The sequence below is a fragment of the Cheilinus undulatus genome, linkage group 19, assembly GCF_018320785.1.
Source record: "Cheilinus undulatus linkage group 19, ASM1832078v1, whole genome shotgun sequence".
In the NCBI taxonomy this organism is placed as follows: domain Eukaryota; kingdom Metazoa; phylum Chordata; class Actinopteri; order Labriformes; family Labridae; genus Cheilinus; species Cheilinus undulatus.
In genome coordinates this window covers 482,212-505,805 of record NC_054883.1, presented here as the reverse complement: position 1 = coordinate 505,805, position 23,594 = coordinate 482,212, and the positions used below count along the sequence as shown (strand labels likewise).

Genomic DNA, 23,594 nt, shown 5'->3' with positions numbered 1-23,594 from the left:
ACTGAGACTTCTTAACATTTCAGGAAAATATTAGCTCACTTTGAACTTGATGGCAGCAACCCGTCTCAAAAAAGTAGGGACGGGGTCATGTTTACCACTATGTAGCATCTCCTCTTCTTCTAACAACAGTCTGTAAACATCTGGAAGTGAGGAGACCAGCTGATGGAGAGGAATGTTGTCCCATTCTTGTCTGATGTAGGATTCTAGCTGCTCAACAGTCCAAATGTTTTCTATTGGTGAAAGGTCTGCAGGCAGACCAGTTCTCCTGTGAAGCCATGCTGTTGTGATGGATGTGGTCTGTGGTTTAGCATGGTCTTGCTGACAGAGACGTTGTCTGGATGGGAGCAGATGTGTCTCTAAAAGCTCTCTCTACTGTCCAGCATTGATAGTTCCTCTCCAGATGTTAGAGCTGCCCACGCCATAGGCACTAATGCAACCCCATACCATCAGAGATGCAGGCTTTAGACCTGAGCCAGGAGAACCAGCTGGATGCTCCAGATCCTCTTTAGTCCACAGGACACAGCGTCCAAGGTTTCCTCTGACCACAGAACAGTTTTCCACGTTTCCTCTGACCACAGAACAGTTTTCCATGTTTCCTCTGACCACAGAACAGTTTTCTGTGATTTCTCTGACCACAGAACAGTTTTCCATGTTTCCTCTGACCACAGAACAGTTTTCCACGTTTCCTCTGACCACAGAACAGTTTTCCACGTTTCCTCTGACCACAGAACAGTTTTCCACGTTTCCTCTGACCACAGAACAGTTTTCCACGTTTCCTCTGACCACAGAACAGTTTTCCACGTTTCCTCTGACCACAGAACAGTTTTCCATGTTTCCTCTGACCACAGAACAGTTTTTCATGATTTCTCTGACCACAGAACAGTTTTCTATGTTTCCTCTGACCACAGAACAGTTTTCCATGTTTCCTCTGACCACAGAACAGTTTTCCGTGATTTCTCTGACCACAGAACAGTTTTCCATGTTTTCTCTGACCACAGAACAGTTTTCTGTGATTTCTCTGACCACAGAACAGTTTTCCATGTTTCCTCTGACCACAGAACAGTTTTCCATGATTTCTCTGACCACAGAACAGTTTTCTGTGATTTCTCTGACCACAGAACAGTTTTCCATGTTTTCTCTGACCACAGAACAGTTTTCTGTGATTTCTCTGACCACAGAACAGTTTTCCATGTTTCCTCTGACCACAGAACAGTTTTCCATGATTTCTCTGACCACAGAACAGTTTTCCATGTTTCCTCTGACCACAGAACAGTTTTCCGTGATTTCTCTGACCACAGAACAGTTTTCCATGTTTCCTCTGACCACAGAACAGTTTTCCATGATTTCTCTGACCACAGAACAGTTTTCCATCTTTCCTTAGTCCATGGTAAATGAGCTTAGTTTCCAGTGTACCAGGAAAACAAAGACTGTGGTGTTCAAAAGCATTTACTGTGTTTCATTAACTCCATTTTGCTGTAAAATCAGTAAATTTTGTTTCTTTGCTTTCTCTTCTGAATGTTTGTGTCATGATGTACGGTGGCCCTATATGGACATACATCCATATTTTATATTCTGCTATATTTTGCCATGATTTCAGCTTAGCATTTGGTTTGAGGGGCGTGCTGTTTTAATGTTAAGCACTTACATGTAAATTCATGCATTTTCATTGTTGATGGCTTCTACCTGTAGGTGGCGCTGGTCAGCATTCATCCTGTCAGTGCTGCAGCCTTTTTATAGACGAATGTTTTTCATGATTTTGAGAGCTGATGAGAGTTCATTAGCGAGTTTGTGTAAATGAAAGAAGCAGAGATGATCGCGGCAAGGAAAAAAGAAACGGGGAATATTTTTGTAAACATGAGACTAATGAGGAGAGAGAGAGACGGAGAGAGACAGCGATGGAGGGAGAGAGGGAGGCTTATTAAATCAACAGCAACATTTAAAAAGGTTGAAATTTTCTGCTTTCAGCGAGAGTCAAAGACCGCTCACTGTGTGTGTGGCAGCAGGGCGAGAGCAGGAGCCATGTTGGAAATCTGTTTCAATCAGTGAGGGTCGTGTTCACTGAAAAGGTCAGAGACATGGGGGGGGCAGAGAGAGGGGGAGAGAGAGAGGGATGCTGCCTGGCAGTGTTAAACAGAGATGATGGTTGGTTTCATCAGTTTGTCCTATTTCAGCATCAATGATCAATGAACAGGAAATAAGAAACCCTGCAGAAGTTTGTACAGTTCAAATTTATGCTCCATGCTCTTTTCCTGCCCACCCAACCCGATGAACAGCCGACTGCTCTCCTCTACTGTTAGCACAGGTTCAGCGTACCTGGATGGTAGGGATGGCCGTCCCACCCTCTCATTCTGAACCCAGCTCTTCTGTTCATTCAGCAGCTGGCTGTCTGTGTGGAGGCTTTAGCTGGTGAGGCAGCGTATCTCGGCCAAAAAGGTAGGGAGGAGCTGCAGAAAAATGCTGAAGCAGGGTTACATTTTCAACCTAAGGCATGGCTCTTCAGTCCGTGTATTTACCGCTGGAGATCTCTGACTTGCACATGGATGGAAGTTTTATTTCCATATGTGTGGCCGAAGCACGGTACGTGAGCCTCAAACACCCCGTCACCATGAACAGGGCTGCCCACTCAGAAGAAACAATATAAGATGATAAAAATGAAAGAATTTCGACATTTTAAGCATTGTTAAACCAAACATTTAGCTACGTATACCAATAATAAAGTATTACCTTATCTAATAGTACTTTTTCTGTTATTATTATTATTATTATTATTATTATTATTATCATACATTTGTAAACTGCTTTGGCAATGCAACTGATGTCTTCAGGCCAATACATCTTCTTGAACTGAACTGATGATAAAAAAAAGTTAAAAAGAAAAGAACCAAAAATCACCGTTGGCAATAAACTTAAGTGACTGGAAAAACAAGAGGTTCGTCTATTGGCAGGAAACCCCGGTGGAGTCTTTGTCAAAATTAAAAGATCAGACCTTTTTACTTGAATTCTCACCTTAATTCCAGAATTCTGTCTTTGATCTCAGAATTCTGTCGTTGATCTCAGAATTCTGTCGTTGATCTCAGAATTCTGTCGTTGATCTCAGAATTCTGTCGTTGATCTCAGAATTCTGTCGTTGATCTCAGAATTCTGTCATTGATCTCAGAATTCTGTCGTTGATCTCAGAATTCTGTCATTGATCTCAGACTTCTGTCGTTGATCTCAGAATTCTGTCGTTGATCTCAGAATTCTGTCGTTGATCTCAGAATTCTGTCGTTGATCTCAGAATTCTGTCATTGATCTCAGAATTCTGTCGTTGATCTCAGAATTCTGTCGTTGATCTCAGAATTCTGTCATTGATCTCAGACTTCTGTCGTTGATCTCAGAATTCTGTCATTGATCTCAGAATTCTGTCGTTGATCTCAGAATTCTGTCATTGATCTCAGACTTCTGTCGTTGATCTCAGAATTCTGTCGTTGATCTCAGAATTCTGTCATTGATCTCAGAATTCTGTCGTTGATCTCAGAATTCTGTCATTGATCTCAGACTTCTGTCGTTGATCTCAGAATTCTGTCGTTGATCTCAGAATTCTGTCATTGATCTCAGAATTCTGTCGTTGATCTCAGAATTCTGTCATTGATCTCAGAATTCTGTCGTTGATCTCAGAATTCTGTCATTGATCTCAGAATTCTGTCATTGATCTCAGAATTCTGTCATTGATCTCAGAATTCTGATTCAAATATCAGAATCTCAACTTCAAAATTTTTTTTCAGGCTTTTATCCAAGAGTTTCACAATAAAAGTTTGATGTCAGATCTTTCTTCAGTAGCTCTTATACTCCTTATTTTCTGTGTTGTTTGTTTTGTAACTATGGTTGGAAGACTTAACAATCCATTTTAACATTGGTCATAACTTCATTACTGAGATTATCACCATCATCATCACCATTAACATCATCATCACCATCATCATCATCATCATCACCATCATCATCATCATCATCACCATTACATCACCATCACCATCATCATCATCATCATCACCATCATCATCATCACCATTACATCACCATCACCATCATCATCATCATCATCAACATCATCATAATCACCATCATCATCACCATCATCATCATCACCATCACCATCATCATCATCATCATCAACATCATCATCATCACCGTTATCACCATCATCATCACCATCATCATCATCACCATCAACATCATCATCATCACCGTTATCACCATCAACATCACCATCATCATCATCACCATCACCATCATCATCATCACCATCAACATCATCATCATCACCATCATCATCATCATCATCATCACCATTACCATGATCCTCATCACCATCATCATCATCATCATCATCACCATCATCATCATCATCATCACCATCATCATCATCACCATCAACATCATCATCATCACCGTTATCACCATCAACATCACCATCATCATCATCAACACCATCATCATCATCATCATATGTAGCTTCTTCTTCTTCAGACCAAACAGGAAGTTGACCTGTGTACTTCCTGGAGGTTGTATTTGGTAGTTCTTTTACACTTGTTGAAAAAAATACCTGACGACATCATCAGCGTGGCGCTCTGTCTGATTTAAATGTCAGCCCTAAAATTATGGGATGGCACCGTGACGACCACACACACTCTCACACACATTCAGCTGGGAATTGTAGGATTTTATGTGATAGCATTCACTTTCCCCTCAGGGATTATGGGTAATAGGATCCACCTCAATCCCCTCCTCCCCCTCTCCTTGACCCCCGACCCCCATTGTTGTGGCGGCGGTATGTGTGTTCCCTGTAGACGGAGCGTTTAGCCCGCCGTCTCTCTTTCATCGCTCAGCTGAGGTGGAGGAACTCACAGGAGCAGAGATTGGGTCTGACTGCAGAGCGTTTCTGTGTGAGGCTCAATAACAGGAAGAGAGGAGTTTCAGAGCAGCACCATCGACCACACAAACACACCACAAAGAACAGGAAAGGCATTGTTCCACGCTGCAGCAAATACCTGAAAGAACCTGCTACACAGCCGCACAGCTACACAACCGCACAGCTACACTACACAACAGCTACACAACCCCACAGCTACACTACACAACAGCTACACAACCCCACAGCTACACTACACAACAGCTACACAACTGCACAGCTACACTACACAACAGCTACACAACTGCACAGCTACACTACACAACAACTACACAACCCCACAGCTACACTACACAACAGCTACACAACCCCACAGCTACACTACACAACAGCTACACTACACAACAGCTACACAACCCCACAGCTACACAACCCCACAGCTACACAACCCCACAGCTACACTACACAACAGCTACACAACCCCACAGCTACACTACACAACAGCTACACAACCCCACAGCTACACTACACAACAGCTACACAACCCCACAGCTACACTACACAACAGTTACACAACCTCACAGCTACACAACCACACAGCTACACAACCGCACAGCTACACTACACAACAGCTACACAACCCCACAGCTACACAACCACACAGCTACACAACCCCACAGCTACACTACACAACAGCTACACAACTGCACAGCTACACTACACAACAGCTACACAACTGCACAGCTACACTACACAACAGCTACACAACTGCACAGCTACACTACACAACAACTACACAACCCCACAGCTACACTACACAACAGCTACACAACCCCACAGCTACACTACACAACAGCTACACAACCCCACAGCTACACTACACAACAGCTACACTACACAACAGCTACACAACCCCACAGCTACACAACCCCACAGCTACACTACACAACAGCTACTCAACCCCACAGCTACACTACACAACAGCTACACAACCCCACAGCTACACTACACAACAGCTACACAACCCCACAGCTACACTACACAACAGCTACACAACCCCACAGCTACACTACACAACAGTTACACAACCTCACAGCTACACAACCACACAGCTACACAACCGCACAGCTACACTACACAACAGCTACACAACCCCACAGCTACACTACACAACAGCTACACAACCCCACAGCTACACTACACAACAGCTACACAACTGCACAGCTACACTACACAACAGCTACACAACTGCACAGCTACACTACACAACAACTACACAACCCCACAGCTACACTACACAACAGCTACACAACCCCACAGCTACACTACACAACAGCTACACTACACAACAGCTACACAACCCCACAGCTACACAACCCCACAGCTACACTACACAACAGCTACGCAACCCCACAGCTACACTACACAACAGCTACACAACCCCACAGCTACACTACACAACAGCTACACAACCCCACAGCTACACTACACAACAGCTACACAACCCCACAGCTACACTACACAACAGTTACACAACCTCACAGCTACACAACCACACAGCTACACAACCGCACAGCTACACTACACAACAGCTACACAACCCCACAGCTACACTACACAACAGCTACACAACCCCACAGCTACACTACACAACAGCTACACAACTGCACAGCTACACTACACAACAGCTACACAACTGCACAGCTACACTACACAACAGCTACACAACTGCACAGCTACACTACACAACAACTACACAACCCCACAGCTACACTACACAACAGCTACACAACCCCACAGCTACACTACACAACAGCTACACAACCCCACAGCTACACTACACAACAGCTACACTACACAACAGCTACACAACCCCACAGCTACACAACCCCACAGCTACACTACACAACAGCTACGCAACCCCACAGCTACACTACACAACAGCTACACAACCCCACAGCTACACTACACAACAGCTACACAACCCCACAGCTACACTACACAACAGCTACACAACCCCACAGCTACACTACACAACAGTTACACAACCTCACAGCTACACAACCACACAGCTACACAACCGCACAGCTACACTACACAACAGCTACACAACCCCACAGCTACACTACACAACAGCTACACAACCCCACAGCTACACTACACAACAGCTACACAACTGCACAGCTACACTACACAACAGCTACACAACTGCACAGCTACACTACACAACAGCTACACAACTGCACAGCTACACTACACAACAACTACACAACCCCACAGCTACACTACACAACAGCTACACAACCCCACAGCTACACTACACAACAGCTACACAACCCCACAGCTACACTACACAACAGCTACACTACACAACAGCTACACAACCCCACAGCTACACAACCCCACAGCTACACTACACAACAGCTACACAACCCCACAGCTACACTACACAACAGCTACTCAACCCCACAGCTACACTACACAACAGCTACACAACCCCACAGCTACACTACACAACAGCTACACAACCCCACAGCTACACAACCCCACAGCTACACTACACAACAGCTACACAACCCCACAGCTACACTACACAACAGCTACACAACCCCACAGCTACACAACCCCACAGCTACACTACACAACAGCTACACAACCCCACAGCTACACAACCCCACAGCTACACTACACAACAGCTACACAACCCCACAGCTACACTACACAACAGCTACACAACCCCACAGCTACACTACACAACAGCTACACTACACAACAGCTACACAACCCCACAGCTACACTACACAACAGCTACGCAACCCCACAGCTACACTACACAACAGCTACACAACCTCACAGCTACACAACTACACAGCTAAACTACACAACAGCTACGCAACCCCACAGCTACACTACACAACAGCTACACAACCCCACAGCTACACTACACAACAGCTACACTACACAACAGCTACACTACACCACAGCTACACTACACAACAGCTACGCAACCGCACAGCTACACTACACAACAGCTACACAACCGCACAGCTACACTACACAACAGTTACACAACCTCACAGCTACACAACCACACAGCTACACAACCTCACAGCTACACTACACAACAGCTACACAACCCCACAGCTACACAACCACACAGCTACACAACCGCACAGCTACACTACACAACAGGTGCACAACCTCACAGCTACACAACCACACAGCTACACTACACAACAGCTACACTACACAACAGCTACACTACACAACAGCTACACAACCCCACAGCTACACTACACAACAGCTACACAACCCCACAGCTACACAACCCCACAGCTACACTACACAACAGCTACGCAACCCCACAGCTACACTACACAACAGCTACACAACCCCACAGCTACACTACACAACAGCTACACAACCCCACAGCTACACTACACAACAGCTACACAACCCCACAGCTACACTACACAACAGCTACGCAACCCCACAGCTACACTACACAACAGCTACACAACCTCACAGCTACACAACTACACAGCTACACTACACAACAGCTACACAACCTCACAGCTACACAACCACACAGCTACACTACACAACAGCTACACTACACAACAGCTACACTACACAACAGCTACACAACCCCACAGCTACACTACACAACAGCTACACAACCCCACAGCTACACAACCCCACAGCTACACTACACAACAGCTACGCAACCCCACAGCTACACTACACAACAGCTACACAACCCCACAGCTACACTACACAACAGCTACACAACCCCACAGCTACACTACACAACAGCTACACAACCCCACAGCTACACTACACAACAGTTACACAACCTCACAGCTACACAACCACACAGCTACACAACCTCACAGCTACACTACACAACAGCTACACAACCCCACAGCTACACAACCACACAGCTACACAACCGCACAGCTACACTACACAACAGGTGCACAACCTCACAGCTACACAACCACACAGCTACACTACACAACAGCTACACTACACAACAGCTACACTACACAACAGCTACACAACCCCACAGCTACACTACACAACAGCTACACAACCCCACGGCTACACAACCGCACAGCTACACTACACAACAGCTACACAACCCCACAGCTTCACAACCGCACAGCTACACTGCACAACAGCAGAGCTACACAACCCCACAGCTACACAACCCCACAGCTACACAACCGCACAGCTACACAAGCGTCCACACAGGGAGGTTTTGTCAGGAGAAATTGCTCCTTCCCGCTCTCATCTATCATTCTCTCTCTGAGTGGATCGCTGTCTGTCATCTTGAAATACACCACTTAGATTGGCCACTACAAAGACACCGAGCACGCTCAGTTCAGGCTTCCTTTAATCTCCCTCTGTCCCTTTCTCTCTCCATTCTTCAGCTTTTTAAATTCTTCTGAGGAACAAGGCAGCAGCGTCAGACTGGAATCTCTAACAACCTCAATTTTATTTATAATTTCAAAAATCTTTAAGAACCAATATCTAAAAACATCAAACTTTATTTATAAAGCACTGTACGGACAAATTCAGTTCTACTTCAAAGTGCTTTACAAGAGTGATGAAAAGGTAGAGTCAAAAAGGAGACTAACACCAATTTACAACCCCAATTCCAAAAAAGCTGGGGCGCTCATAATCTTATTAACCCATTTTTATTCACAATAGAACATAAATAACTTATCAGATGTTGAACTGAGACTTTTTTTACCATTTAATTAAAATTTTAGCTAATTTTGATTTTGATGGCAACAACACATCTCAAAAAAGTAGGGACAGTGCAACAAAAGGCTGGAAAAGTAACTGGAACTGATAATAGTGGTACTATTAGGTTAATTATCAGTAGGTCAGCAGCATGACTGAGTATAAATGTATTTTAGAGAGGCAGAGAAGTAAAGATGGGCCAAGGTTCACAAATCTGTGAAAAACTGAGTCTAAAAAATATGGAAAGGTTTCAGAAAATGTTGCTCAGTGTATAACACTGAAGACCTTGAGTCTCCCTCCATCTTCAGTCCAGATCTGTGTCCTTTGACTGGTCTCCTGTCTGTAACCTTTGACTGGTCTCCTGTCTGTCCCTTTGACTGGTCTCCTATCTCTGTCCTTTGACTGGTCTCTTGTCTGTCCCTTTGACTGGTCTCCTATCTGTGTCCTTTGACTGGTCTCCTGCCTGTCCCTTTGACTGGTCTCCTGTCTGTCCCTTTGACTGGTCTCCTGTCTGTCCCTTTGACTGGTCTCCTATCTGTGTCCTTTGACTGGTCTCCTATCTGTGTCCTTTGACTGGTCTCCTGTCTGTAACCTTTGACTGGTCTCCTATCTGTGTCCTTTGATTGGTCTCCTGTCTGTCCCCTTTGACTGGTCTCCTATCTGTGTCCTTTGATTGGTCTCCTGTCTGTCCCCTTTGACTGGTCTCCTGTCTGTCCCTTTGACTGGTCTCCTATCTGTGTCCTTTGACTGGTCTCTTGTCTGTCCCTTTGACTGGTCTCCTATCTGTGTCCTTTGACTGGTCTCCTGCCTGTCCCTTTGACTGGTCTCCTGTCTGTCCCTTTGACTGGTCTCCTGTCTGTCCCTTTGACTGGTCTCCTATCTGTGTCCTTTGACTGGTCTCCTATCTGTAACCTTTGACTGGTTTTCTTATTGTGTCCTTTGACTGGTCTTATTCGTCCCCTTTTGACTGGTCTCCTATCTGTGTCCTTTGACTGGTCTCTTGTCTGTCCCTTTGACTGGTCTCCTATCTGTGTCCTTTGACTGGTCTCCTGCCTGTCCCTTTGACTGGTCTCCTGTCTGTCCCTTTGACTGGTCTCCTGTCTGTCCCTTTGACTGGTCTCTTGTCTGTCCTCTTTGACTGGTCTCCTGTCTGTCCCCTTTGACTGGTCTCCTGTGTGAACCTTTTGACTGGTCTCCTGTCTGTGTCCTTTGACTGGTCTCCTATCTGTGTCCTTTGACTGGTCTCCTGTCTGTGTCCTTTGACTGGTCTCCTGTCTGTCCCTTTGACTGGTCTCTTGTCTGTCCTCTTTGACTGGTCTCCTGTCTGTCCCCTTTGACTGGTCTCCTGTGTGTACCCTTTGACTGGTCTCCTGTCTGTGTCCTTTGACTGGTCTCCTGTCTGTTCCCTTTGACTGGTCTCCTGTCTGTACTCTTTGACTGGTCTCCTGTCTGTCCCTTTGACTGGTCTCCTATCTGTGTCCTTTGACTGGTCTCCTGCCTGTCCCTTTGACTGGTCTCCTGTCTGTCCCCTTTGACTGGTCTCCTGTGTGTACCCTTTGACTGGTCTCCTGTCTGTGTCCTTTGACTGGTCTCCTGTCTGTGTCCTTTGACTGGTCTCCTGTCTGTCCCCTTTGACTGGTCTCCTGTCTGTGTCCTTTGACTGGTCTCCTGTCTGTCCCCTTTGACTGGTCTCCTGTCTGTCCCCTTTGACTGGGCTCCTGTCTGTAACCTTTGACTGGTTTTCTTATTGTGTCCTTTGACTGGTCTCCTGTCTGTCCCCTTTGACTGGTCTCCTGTCTGTGTCCTTTGACTGGTCTCCTGTCTGTCCCCTTTAACTGGTCTCTTATCTGTGTCCTTTGACTGGTCTCCTGTCTGTCCCTTCTACTGGTCTCCTGTCTGTCCCTTTGACTGGTCTCCTGTCTGTGTCCTTTGACTGGTCTCCTGTCTGTCCCTTTGACTGGTCTCCTATCTGTGTCCTTTGACTGGTCTCCTGTCTGTCCCTTTGACTGGTCTCCTATCTGTGTCCTTTGACTGGTCTCCTGTCTGTCCCTTTGACTGGTCTCCTATCTGTGTCCTTTGACTGGTCTCCTATCTGTGTCCTTTGACTGGTCTCCTGTCTGTCCCTTTGACTGGTCTCCTGTCTGTCCCTTTGACTGGTCTCCTATCTGTGTCCTTTGACTGGTCTCCTATCTGTGTCCTTTGACTGGTCTCCTGTCTGTCCCTTTGACTGGTCTCCTATCTGTGTCCTTTGACTGGTCTCCTATCTGTGTCCTTTGACTGGTCTCCTGTCTGTCCCTTTGACTGGTCTCCTGTCTGTCCCTTTGACTGGTCTCCTGTCCATACCCTTTGACTGGTCTCCTGTCTGTTCCCTTTGACTGGTCTCCTGTCCGTACCCTTTGACTGGTCTCCTGTCCGTACCCTTTGACTGGTCTCCTGTCCTTCTCCTTTAACTCCTCTACGCTCTGACCCGTGTCCTGCTGTCGCTGTCAGAGATTACCTGCTGTTGGCGTCTTTTTGTTTGGGGTGCAGTTGTTGCCTAAACACTGGTGTGATGCAGAGATTTGAGATTGGAGCTGCAGGGGATGAGAACAGCTGCTTGGGTCACCTGTTCAGCATGCCACCTGCTGATTGGCTGAGAGCCAAGTCAGCCTCAGACTGAGCGTGACAGAGCTGACAGGAAGTGTATGGGGTCAGACTGTTTCAGATTCCACGGTCAGAGACATGACGACGTGACGACTAATAGAATCTGACTCTAAACTGTTCAAACTAGATCAGATGTATTGGTCAGGGATTGGTTGATGTCTTCGTCTGTACTGTCAATAAAGTTTGGGTCTTACAAAAATAAAAAAACAACAAACATGAAATAATGGTCCTGTTTTATCTCAGGGTAAATCAGACATGATCTGAGCAGAGCTCAGCTGTGTTTACCAGACTCTGGTCTAACATCAGTCCGTGTCTGTTTTGGTTTCAGATCCGATGCACGGCCCCCGGCGTCTGGAGGTTGTCGACATTCAGTCCAAACAGGTGACCATTCGCTGGGAGCCGTTTGGGTACAATGTGACCCGCTGTCACAGCTACAACCTGACTGTGCAGTACCACTACCGACCAGCAGGGGCCCCCAGCAGGTAAGCGGGGGGGGCACCTAGGAGGTAACACAAGGGGAGGGGCCAAAAGGTTAAGACAGGGTAAGGTAGTGGTACAGCCTGGTTTATGTTCTGTGATGGGTGTAAGCTGCCATGAATACCAAGTATGTGAGTTGGTGTGTGTGTTGTCTCAACACATAGCTGTTTTTTAAGCAGGTGCATGTCAGTCGCGTGTAGAGGGTTCAGCTCTATTTGGACCTACGGCGCTGGTCAGGCATGGGTTCAACAAAGACACTAAAGTCAGGTTAAAGTTAGGGACCACATGGAAATGGTGGGGGTAATACAGGTGTCAGATTTATGAGATAAAAAATTATTAACCATGAGAAAGGAAGTCACAAATGCATGGATGTTTCAGCCTTTACTGATTTGGTAAATCATCATCAATTTAATTTGGCTTATTTAAAAAGAAAACACAAAAAAATCTTTAATGTCAAAGTGAAAACATTTCTACAAAGTAATGTCAATGAAATAGAAATCTGTAATGTGAAGTAGGGTTAGGGTTTGGGATCATTCCTAGTGATGGGCTGAAAGTCCTTATGGAGGAGTTTAAAGATGGCGTCTCTCCTGCAGGGAGCCAGTGAAGGCAGAACAACGGGAGGAGGTCGTGTACGACACCCTGAGCTCCGTGCCACAGCACACCGTACGTAACCTTCCGCCATTCACCAATGTCAGCCTGAGACTGGCCCTGAGTAACCCCGAGGGACGCAAGGAGAGCGAGGAGCTGCTGGTGCTGACGGATGAGGACGGTACGTTTGACTCCATTAGACTTAAATAAAGTCTTAAATCTTAGTTGTTTTCTCATCTTACTCCATTAGACTGTCAACCTCTCTGTTTGAATAAAGTTTTAAATCTTTATATCTTAGTCCCTGGGGCTGTTCCGGTAGATTCCATCGTGGGCAGCAGCTACGAGCAGCAGATCAGTCTTAGCTGGAGAGAACCACTGCAGACGTACGGCCTCATCCGGCAGTACGAGGTGACCACGCCCACTCTGACTTCAAATGACAGTCAGACCAATTAGATAAAGACATCTTTAATACTTCATTACCCACAATCCCCTGTTCTCCTCCACAGATCTCCTACAAAGCCCTCAGCTCCTTCGACACAGAGTTCGACCTGTCCAATCAGAGTGGGAAGGTGGTCAAACCGGCCAATGAGACAAGCCATGTCTTCAGTGGCCTCTACCCAGGCTCCACCTACTCCTTCACAATAAGAGCCTCGACCGTGAAGGGCTTTGGACCGCCAGTGATCACCCAGTTCACCACCAAGATCTCAGGTGAGCATTTCAAAATAAGAGCGTACGAAGAACATGGATTGAATCCAAAGGCGTCTCCATGTAGACAAGCTTGTCCTCCATGAAAACATTCTAAATTTAGCTCACATAGCTCCGTTAGCTGTGTAAGCTATGTAGAAAATGGAGGTACAGAGCTAACATAGCTAAAGCTAAGCTAACAAAACAGCTATGTAAGCTACATAGCTAAAATAGATTTAATTGTGTTTGCTAAAGGTCACTATGCTAAAGCTAACTTACCTATAGATGACAGACTACATAGTTATCTGTATAGCTAAGTTAGCTCTAGCTACATTCGCCAAAGCTTATGTTGCTGTGGCCTACTTAGATATAGTTAACATAGCTAACATAGCTAACATAGCTAAAGCTAAGCTGCAAAGCAGCTGTGTACACTACATATCTGCTTAATCCATGTAGCTAAATTAGATTTAGCATTGTTTGCTAAAGCTCACGTTGCTAGGCTAATTTAGCTCAAGAAAACACAGTGAAGTAGCTAACATAGCTAAAGCTAATTCCACGAAGCAGCTATGTAATCTACATTTATATGTCATTTTGTTAGCTAACTTAGCGAGATATACGGCGTCTGCAGCCAACAACAGGGTCAGTTGTTGAAACGACCCCTTTCTCCACCAAGCTAAGCTTTGATGATCATCATTCTGAAGAATTTAAAGGGCATTAAAGGATGACATCATCTTCAAAGGATGACATCATCAAAGGCAGATGACAGAATGTTGGTGATTGGTGCTTTTCTGTCCTTATCTAGTAGGTAGTAGACCATGGTTGGCAACTTTTGGAAAAGTGGGTGGAGCCTCACCATTCCCCCACTTTTATGAAAGTTTCCAACAAAGGGCCGTCAACATGAGGGAAAGATTGCTGGTATGTATGTTCTGATGTTCACAGATGTTCAGACGGATCAAACAGTTGGCTCTGGTTTCCTTTTCTTTAATTTTTGTTATTTAAAGGAAAAAAAGTCAAACTGGTACCAAATGAAGAGCTGAAAGCACAAACATCGATACTCAGCTTCCACATGTATTAAAGGAAATGAATCAGCTGATCTGGTGTGTTTGGATCCATCTTAAATGTCCTAAAGACTCCTTCTCTCCTCAGCTCCTCTGATGCCGGCGTACGATCAGGAGTCTCCGCTCAATCAGACTGACTCCACCGTCACCGTCCTGCTGAAACCGGCGCAGAGCCGCGGAGCGCCCGTCAGGTAACGCACACAAAAACTCACAGAGAGAGAGATGATGAAATATTCAGCAGCATCAATCTTTGGGCTCATCAAGATTTCATGTAGAAACGTTAAACATTCAGAGACGACATGGAGGAGAAGCTGGGACTAAAACAGCAAACTGTCCATCTGCCACTGCCTCAGAGAGGACTGCATTTAAACAATGTGGACATTTAAACAGTTATTTAGAGACTGTGGATGTTATAGAGATTATTTAAACACTGTGGATGTTAGAGCTATTATTTCTTTACACAGAAATATAGATTATATATAACTGTGAACAACTATCTTATTTTTCAACGATATTATCTTATCCTTGTATATGATGAATACATAATGTTGGTGTTTTTTTCATTACAATCAAAATTCACTGGCATTAAGTGTTTAAATTCCTAATAAATAACCAATATTTGACTTTTTTGATCAGGCCAAACCTGTATTATTCTGTCTGCTGGTTCTGGATCAGTGAGAGTCTGTAGGGAGAGGACCAGAGTACTGTTCATTAGATCATGAGTCTGTTTAAACCTGCATTATTCTGTCTGCTGGTTCTGGATCAGTGAGAGTCTGTAGGGAGAGGGCCAGAGTACTGTTCATTAGATCATGAGTCTGTTTAAACCTGTATTATTCTGTCTGCTGGTTCTGGATCAGTGAGAGTCTGTAGGGAGAGGACCAGAGTACTGTTCATTAGATCATGAGTCTGTTTAAACCTGCATTATTCTGTCTGCTGGTTCTGGATCAGTGAGAGTCTGTAGTGAGAGGACCAGAGTACTGTTCATTAGATCATGAGTCTGTTTAAACCTGTGTTATTCTGTCTGCTGGTTCTGGATCAGTGAGAGTCTGTAGGGAGAGGGCCAGAGTACTGTTCATTACATCATGAGTCTGTTTAAACCTGTGTTATTCTGTCTGCTGGTTCTGGATCAGTGAGAGTCTGTAGGGGGAGGACCAGAGTACTGTTCATTACATCATGAGTCTGTCTTACAGAAGAGGAAAATAAACTGTTCTAGTGGGGGGAGGTTTTGGTCCTGCTGAACTCCAGCCTCCTGCCAGAGGGACTCAAAAAGTCCATGTCTGGATTGAGAGGTGTTAGCCATAATCTACCAGCGTGCCTCAGAGTCCTGGAGGTGTACAGGTCTCCTCAGAGTCCTGGAGGTGTACAGGTCTCCTTAGTCCTGGAGGTGTACAGGTCTCCTCAGAGTCTTGGAGGTGTACAGGTCTCCTCAGAGTCCTGGAGGTGTACAGGTCTCCTTAGTCCTGGAGGTGTACAGGTCTCCTCAGAGTCTTGGAGGTGTACAGGTCTCCTCAGAGTCCTGGAGGTGTACAGGTCTTGTCAGAGTCCTGGAGATGCACAGGTCTCCTCAGAGTCCTGGAGGTGTACAGGTCTCCTCAGAGTCCTGGAGGTGTACAGGTCTTGTCAGAGTCCTGGAGATGCACAGGTCTCCTCAGAGTCCTGGAGGTGTACAGGTCTCCTCAGAGTCCTGGAGGTGTACAGGTCTCCTTAGTCCTGGAGGTGTACAGGTCTCCTTAGTCCTGGAGGTGTCTGGTCTTGTATAGGTCCCTGAGGTGTACAGGTCTCCCCGAGAGTCTTGGAGTTCTCCAGAGAGAGGGTTGACTGCAGCTCGTTCCTGTCCCTTGCCGTGGCCCCAGCATACCAGACGTTATGGATGTGGTGATGATGGACTCCATGATGGCGGTCTAGAAGGGCACCATCATCATCTTGGTTGGATTTGTTCAGGTGCTACAGGAAGTGCTCCTCTGCTGGGGTTTCTTGATGAGGGAGCTGATGTTGAGGTCCCACTCAGGTCCTGGGTTATGAGGGTCCCCAGGAGGAGTAAAGAATCCAGAGGGGGGACTGGGGAGTCGCAGAGGATTATGGGCTGGCAGCATCCTTGTTAAAGTGGGGGTATTATTCCTTTTTTCAAGGCTTTCCACCGTCTCTCTGACCCACGTAGCAGCTTCACATGGTTACAGCTCAGAAAACTCCTCATGTTTCTCACACTGGCGTCCTGAAAGCCCTTATTTTAACCTCCGTCTGAAACACTTCATTTTCGCTGCTGTCTCTTTAACTCCCCCCCCCCCCCACGGACTTGCTTTCCTCCGATTGGCCAATTTTCTGGAGGCTGGCCGGCGACAGGAATCAATGTTTTGTGTCCGCCCCCTCCGATGTGGCTATGTTGCTAGGCTAGTACTTGTAAACTTTGAATGAACCGGTCCGACTGAGTAAATTATGGCGAATTTTGATATGTGTTAGACCCGGAGTCTGATCCTGATGGTTTGGAGAGAGAGGGGGAATAAAACCAGCAGCAGCAAAGGACAGAGCAGGACGTGTCTGTTTGGTAAGTGTTTAACTACTGTGTTTTAAATGCTAAATGCTAAAAGGCCTTGCGGGGGCAGTCTGTTCTGCTTTGCCGGCAGCACGGGCGGACCACGAACCAGTCAGGAGATCCTACTGTGATGACCTCATCAGTCTGCTCCATCGAAATCCCGTCTCAGGAGAACACTGGGAGAATCTCAGAGAGATTTTCATCAGTTCACGCGCTAATTCCAAGATTACTGCCGCACACGTTTATCTTGCGGTTTGAAAATTTGCATACATGAAGTATGGATGTCCAACACTGTGACTTTATGTTTTAAAAACCGGAAAAGTATAATACCCCCTCTTTAAAGGATTTCCTGTCCTTAAAGGAGCGTTGAGCTCCTGGTTGTCCTGACTGCACTGGGTGGCCAGATGGCCCACCTCCTACCTGTATGTGGACTCGTCCCCACAGATGAGTCTGATAAGGGTGGTGTGGTCAGAGGAGCCTGACAGTCTGGTGACTGGAGGACCAGCTGTTGGTGTTCAGGGAGAAGATCAGAGCCCCGTGAGGAGCCGGTGCTGACAGGAAGTCCCTGATCCACCTGCAGGATTACTGTTGTAAAAGCAGAGCTGAAATCCACAAACATGGTCCTGGCGTAGGTCCCCTTCTGGGTCCAGGAGAGGGTCTGTGGTGGTTTTAAGTCAACATCATCTCTAAGTTTAAGGCTGCAGACAAAAAAAACAAAACAGTTTTATATCATAATAAAGTGTTTTTGTACCTGGATGGTACAGGAAGTTAGAAACTGTTTTACAGCAAATAGATGAGAGATGATCTTGTGTTTTCTGAGGGACAGACTGGAACTTTTCTTTATTCATCCACAAATAAAACCATATTTTCTGGTTAAACATCAGAACCACGGCTGATGGCGTCGTGATGCGGCGTTAAACCGGAGAACAAACAAACGCCGTCTCTAAAAACGCTCCTGAAATGTAAATGCACACACAAATAATTAATACTAACTTTTCCTGTTGACTCTCACACACTAACACACACCGCTCCAGAGGGAGGTGGTATCCGCGGTAACAGTCGTCATGTCAACAGCTGTCTGCTCTCCGTCGCCGGGCTGTAACGAGGGATTTGGTTAATTAACGATCAGCAGGCGGGGCTAATCAGAGCCTGCTGCTAACACCCAGGATTAACAGGGGATTAACGGCTAATGTGTCAATCACACTCCAACACACCAACACACTAATACACACAACACACACACAACACACACAAAACACACTCCAACACACCAACACACTCCAACACACCAACACACTAATACACACAACACACACACAACACACACAAAACACACACAACACACCAACACACTCCAACACACCAACACACTAATACACACAACACACACACAACACACACAAAACACACTCCAACACACCAACACACTAATACACACAACACATACACAACACACACAAAACACACACAACACACCAACACACTAATACACACAACACACACACAGCACACACAAAACACACACAACACACCAACACACTAATACACACAACACACACACAGCACACACACAACACACACAACACACTAATACACACAACACACACACAACACACACACAACACACACACAACACACTAATACACACAACACACACACAACACACACAACACACCAACACACACAAAACACACACAACACACACAACACACCAACACACACAAAACACACACAACACACCAACACACTCCAACACACCAACACACCAACACACTCCAACACACTAATACACACAACACACACACAGCACACACACAACACACACAACACACTAATACACACAACACACACACAACACACACCAACACACCAACACACTCCAACACACTAATACACACAACACACACACAACACACACCAACACACCAACACACCAACACACTCCAACACACTAATACACACAACACACACACAACACACACCAACACACCAACACACCAACACACTAATACACACAACACACACACAACACACACACAACACACCAACACACACCAACACACTCCAACACACCAACACACTAATACACACAACACACACACACACACCAACACACCCACACACACCAACACACTAATACACACAACACATACACAACACACACAAAACACACACAACACACCAACACACTAATACACACAACACACACACAGCACACACAAAACACACACAACACACCAACACACTAATACACACAACACACACACAGCACACACACAACACACACAACACACTAATACACACAACACACACACAACACACACACAACACACTAATACACACAACACACACACAACACACACACAACACACACAACACACTAATACACACAACACACACACAACACACACACAACACACACAAAACACACTCCAACACACCAACACACTCCAACACACCAACACACTAATACACACAACACACACACAACACACACAAAACACACACAACACACCAACACACTCCAACACACCAACACACTAATACACACAACACACACACAACACACACAAAACACACTCCAACACACCAACACACTAATACACACAACACACACACAACACACACAAAACACACTCCAACACACCAACACACTCCAACACACCAACACACCAACACACTAATAAACACAACACATACACAACACACACAAAACACACACAACACACCAACACACTAATACACACAACACACACAGAGCACACACAAAACACACACAACACACTAATACACACAACACACACACAACACACACACAACACACACAACACACTAATACACACAACACACACACAGCACACACAAAACACACACAACACACCAACACACTAATACACACAACACACACACAACACACACACAGCACACACAAAACACACACAACACACCAACACACCCATACACACAACACACACACAGCACACACAAAACACACACAACACACACAACACACACACAGCACACACACAACACACACAACACACTAATACACACAACACACACACAGCACACACAAAACACACACAACACACACAACACACACACAGCACACACACAACACACACAACACACTAATACACACAACACACACACAGCACACACAAAACACACACAACACACCAACACACCCATACACACAACACACACACAGCACACACAAAACACACACAACACACACAACACACACACAGCACACACACAACACACACAACACACTAATACACACAACACACACACAACACACACACAACACACACACAACACACACCAACACACCAACACACCAACACACTCCAACACACTAATACACACAACACACACACACAACACACACCAACACACCAACACACCAACACACTAATACACACAACACACACACAACACACACACAACACACCAACACACACCAACACACTCCAACACACCAACACACTAATACACACAACACACACACACACACCAACACACCAACACACACCAACACACTAATACACACAACACACACACAACACACACCAACACACCAACACACACCAACACACTCCAACACACCAACACACTCCAACACACCAACACACTAATACACACAACACACACACAACACACCAACACACTCCAACACACCAACTCACTCCAACACACCAACACACTAATACACACAACACACACACAACACACCAACTCACTCCAACACACCAACACACACCAACACACCAATACACACAACAAACACATCACACACACAACACACACCAACACACCAATACAAACAAAAAACACCAACACACTAATACACACAACACACACACACCAACACACACCAACACACTAACACACACAACACAGGTTATTAATGTAAATATAATAAAGGTTATAAAAGTTCCTGTGTTAGATAGTCTTACAGCAGGGGGGTCAGACTGGACCACAGCAGGGCCAGATCCTGAATTCAGGTCTAACAGGGTCGATGTTAAACCAGAAACCATCGGCCTCATTTTCACCAGTAATAGATTAGAGGAGAAAAACTCAGCACCGTTTTAAAAAGTCACAATCATAAAGTCTAAAGTCTCAAAATCTGAGGTCAAAAGTCAAACTTATCAGTTCATAAAGGTCAAATATTGGATTTAAAGTCAAGGTTAGGGGTTGAAAAGGTCAAAGGTGAAGTGAAATTCGAAATAATGAGTTAAAAGATTAAAATATGACTCAGAATATTAAACTCTAAATTTAAAACAGGGTGTCAAACTCAAGGCCCCAGGGCCAAATCCAGCCGTGGTTCACTTATGGAGTTATATTTTTATTTTTACTGGTACGAGGTCTGCAGGTTTGCTCTCATGTTTAGATCTCAAATGTGGAGGATTCATCCGTTCACTCTAAGGCTCACTGTGGTGAAACACCTCCCCTCACATGTGCGCTATCAGCTATCTTCACAGATCTTCCTCGTGTAAATCTGACCTCATCCTCACGGGCTCCAGACGAGGGGTGGGACAAACAATCAATACACTGAAATATTGTGGAGTAATTTCACCCTCTGACCACTAGTTGGCGGCAGGCACCAGTTAACTGTTAACTCCCCCCTCCCTACCAAGAAAAAGGACTCTGGAGTACTGGAACTGATGGACTGGCCAAGTCAAAATCCGGATTTGAATCCCATTGAACAAATCTGGGATTTAGTAGATTCAAAAATTGATGGCACAAAAGTTTGATCTAGAGCAAGTCTGTGGGAACAGCTAGGAACTATCTGGAGCTCAATAACAAAGAGTGAGGAAAAGTCCAGAAAAACAACGGCAGCAAGAATGAAGCTGTTACCAAGGCCAAAGGAGGCCACACACAATATGAAGGTTTTTGGTTATTATGTGTGAAAAAGGACTGTTTAGTTGTTTCAGTTTGTTATTTACCAAATAAATAACAATAAGATTTTTAGTTTGAAATAAGTTTTTGAAAGATTTCTAAAAATTTATGTTTTCTCCTTTTTTATGCCAGGTGGTCTAATATATTTGTTAAGCACTGTATATATATATAGATATATATATTTTCATATATATATATATAGACTCTTTAGACTTTATGCACTTTATGTTCAGTCTTGAGCTCAAATTCTGTGAAACTGACACTAAATTGCAGTGAGTAAATTTAGAAACTGACTATTTTACAACCGTTTTGTTTTCTCTAGTTAGGCACATTTTGTGATGATCGTTATACAATTTTCCCGCAATACATCGATTATCACAGTATCGCTGTATCGTGATAATATCAGTTTCACGGATCATGTATCGTGTATTGTATCAGGAGGTACTCTGTGATTCCCACCCCTACTCTCTAGTCTGATCTGGTCTAGTCAGGATTCTTGCAACCAGACTATCAGTGCACACAGACGTGTATTTACAAATCTGACCACCAAGAGCTCGTTCATATTTTAATCTTCATTTTTGTGTTTTCAGTATTTAATGTGTTAATCCCTTAGACTGAGAGCAATGCTAACCGGAGTCAAACCCCCTGTTTGGTGAGCATCTTGATCCTGATCCTAATCTTGGTTCTGGTTCTGTTATTGATCCTGGTTCTGATCCTGGTCCTGGTTTTGGTCCTGGTTCTGTTTCTGTTATTAATCCTGGTTCTGATCATGGTTCTGATCCTGATCCTGGTTCTGGTTCTGGTTCTGGTTCTGATCCTGGCTCCGGTTCTGCTGTGCCAGTATTTGCGGCCTTCACGTCTCCTTGGTAATAAACCTGGCTGGTGTGATGTTCAGGCGTCCTGGGAGATCAGGGCGCTCACATAAAAACCCATGGATGCTCTGTTTGAGGCGTGCTGAGAGGAAACACAAAACCAGATTTGTGTTTTCCTTTCAGTGCGAGAACAAGGCGGAGATGAAAAGAGCGGCGTGTGCGTGGCGGAGAGACGTGCGGTGTGTTAATCGACA

At 45.2% G+C, this 23,594-nt stretch overlaps 1 protein-coding gene across 6 annotated transcripts in view; it reads left to right on the top strand.

Annotated features, from left to right (window-relative positions):
- LOC121527731 (receptor-type tyrosine-protein phosphatase mu-like) overlaps positions 1 to 23,594 on the top strand; it is a 262,989-nt gene that overhangs the window by 134,855 nt on the left and 104,540 nt on the right. For all 6 annotated transcript variants that reach the window (XM_041814762.1, XM_041814761.1, XM_041814760.1 and 3 more), the window contains exons 10-14: positions 12,615 to 12,768; positions 13,357 to 13,532; positions 13,650 to 13,759; positions 13,858 to 14,059; positions 15,182 to 15,284. In XM_041814762.1, coding sequence (XP_041670696.1) covers positions 12,615 to 12,768; positions 13,357 to 13,532; positions 13,650 to 13,759; positions 13,858 to 14,059; positions 15,182 to 15,284 — 745 coding nt within the window. The remainder of the gene's footprint in view (positions 1 to 12,614; positions 12,769 to 13,356; positions 13,533 to 13,649; positions 13,760 to 13,857; positions 14,060 to 15,181; positions 15,285 to 23,594) is intronic.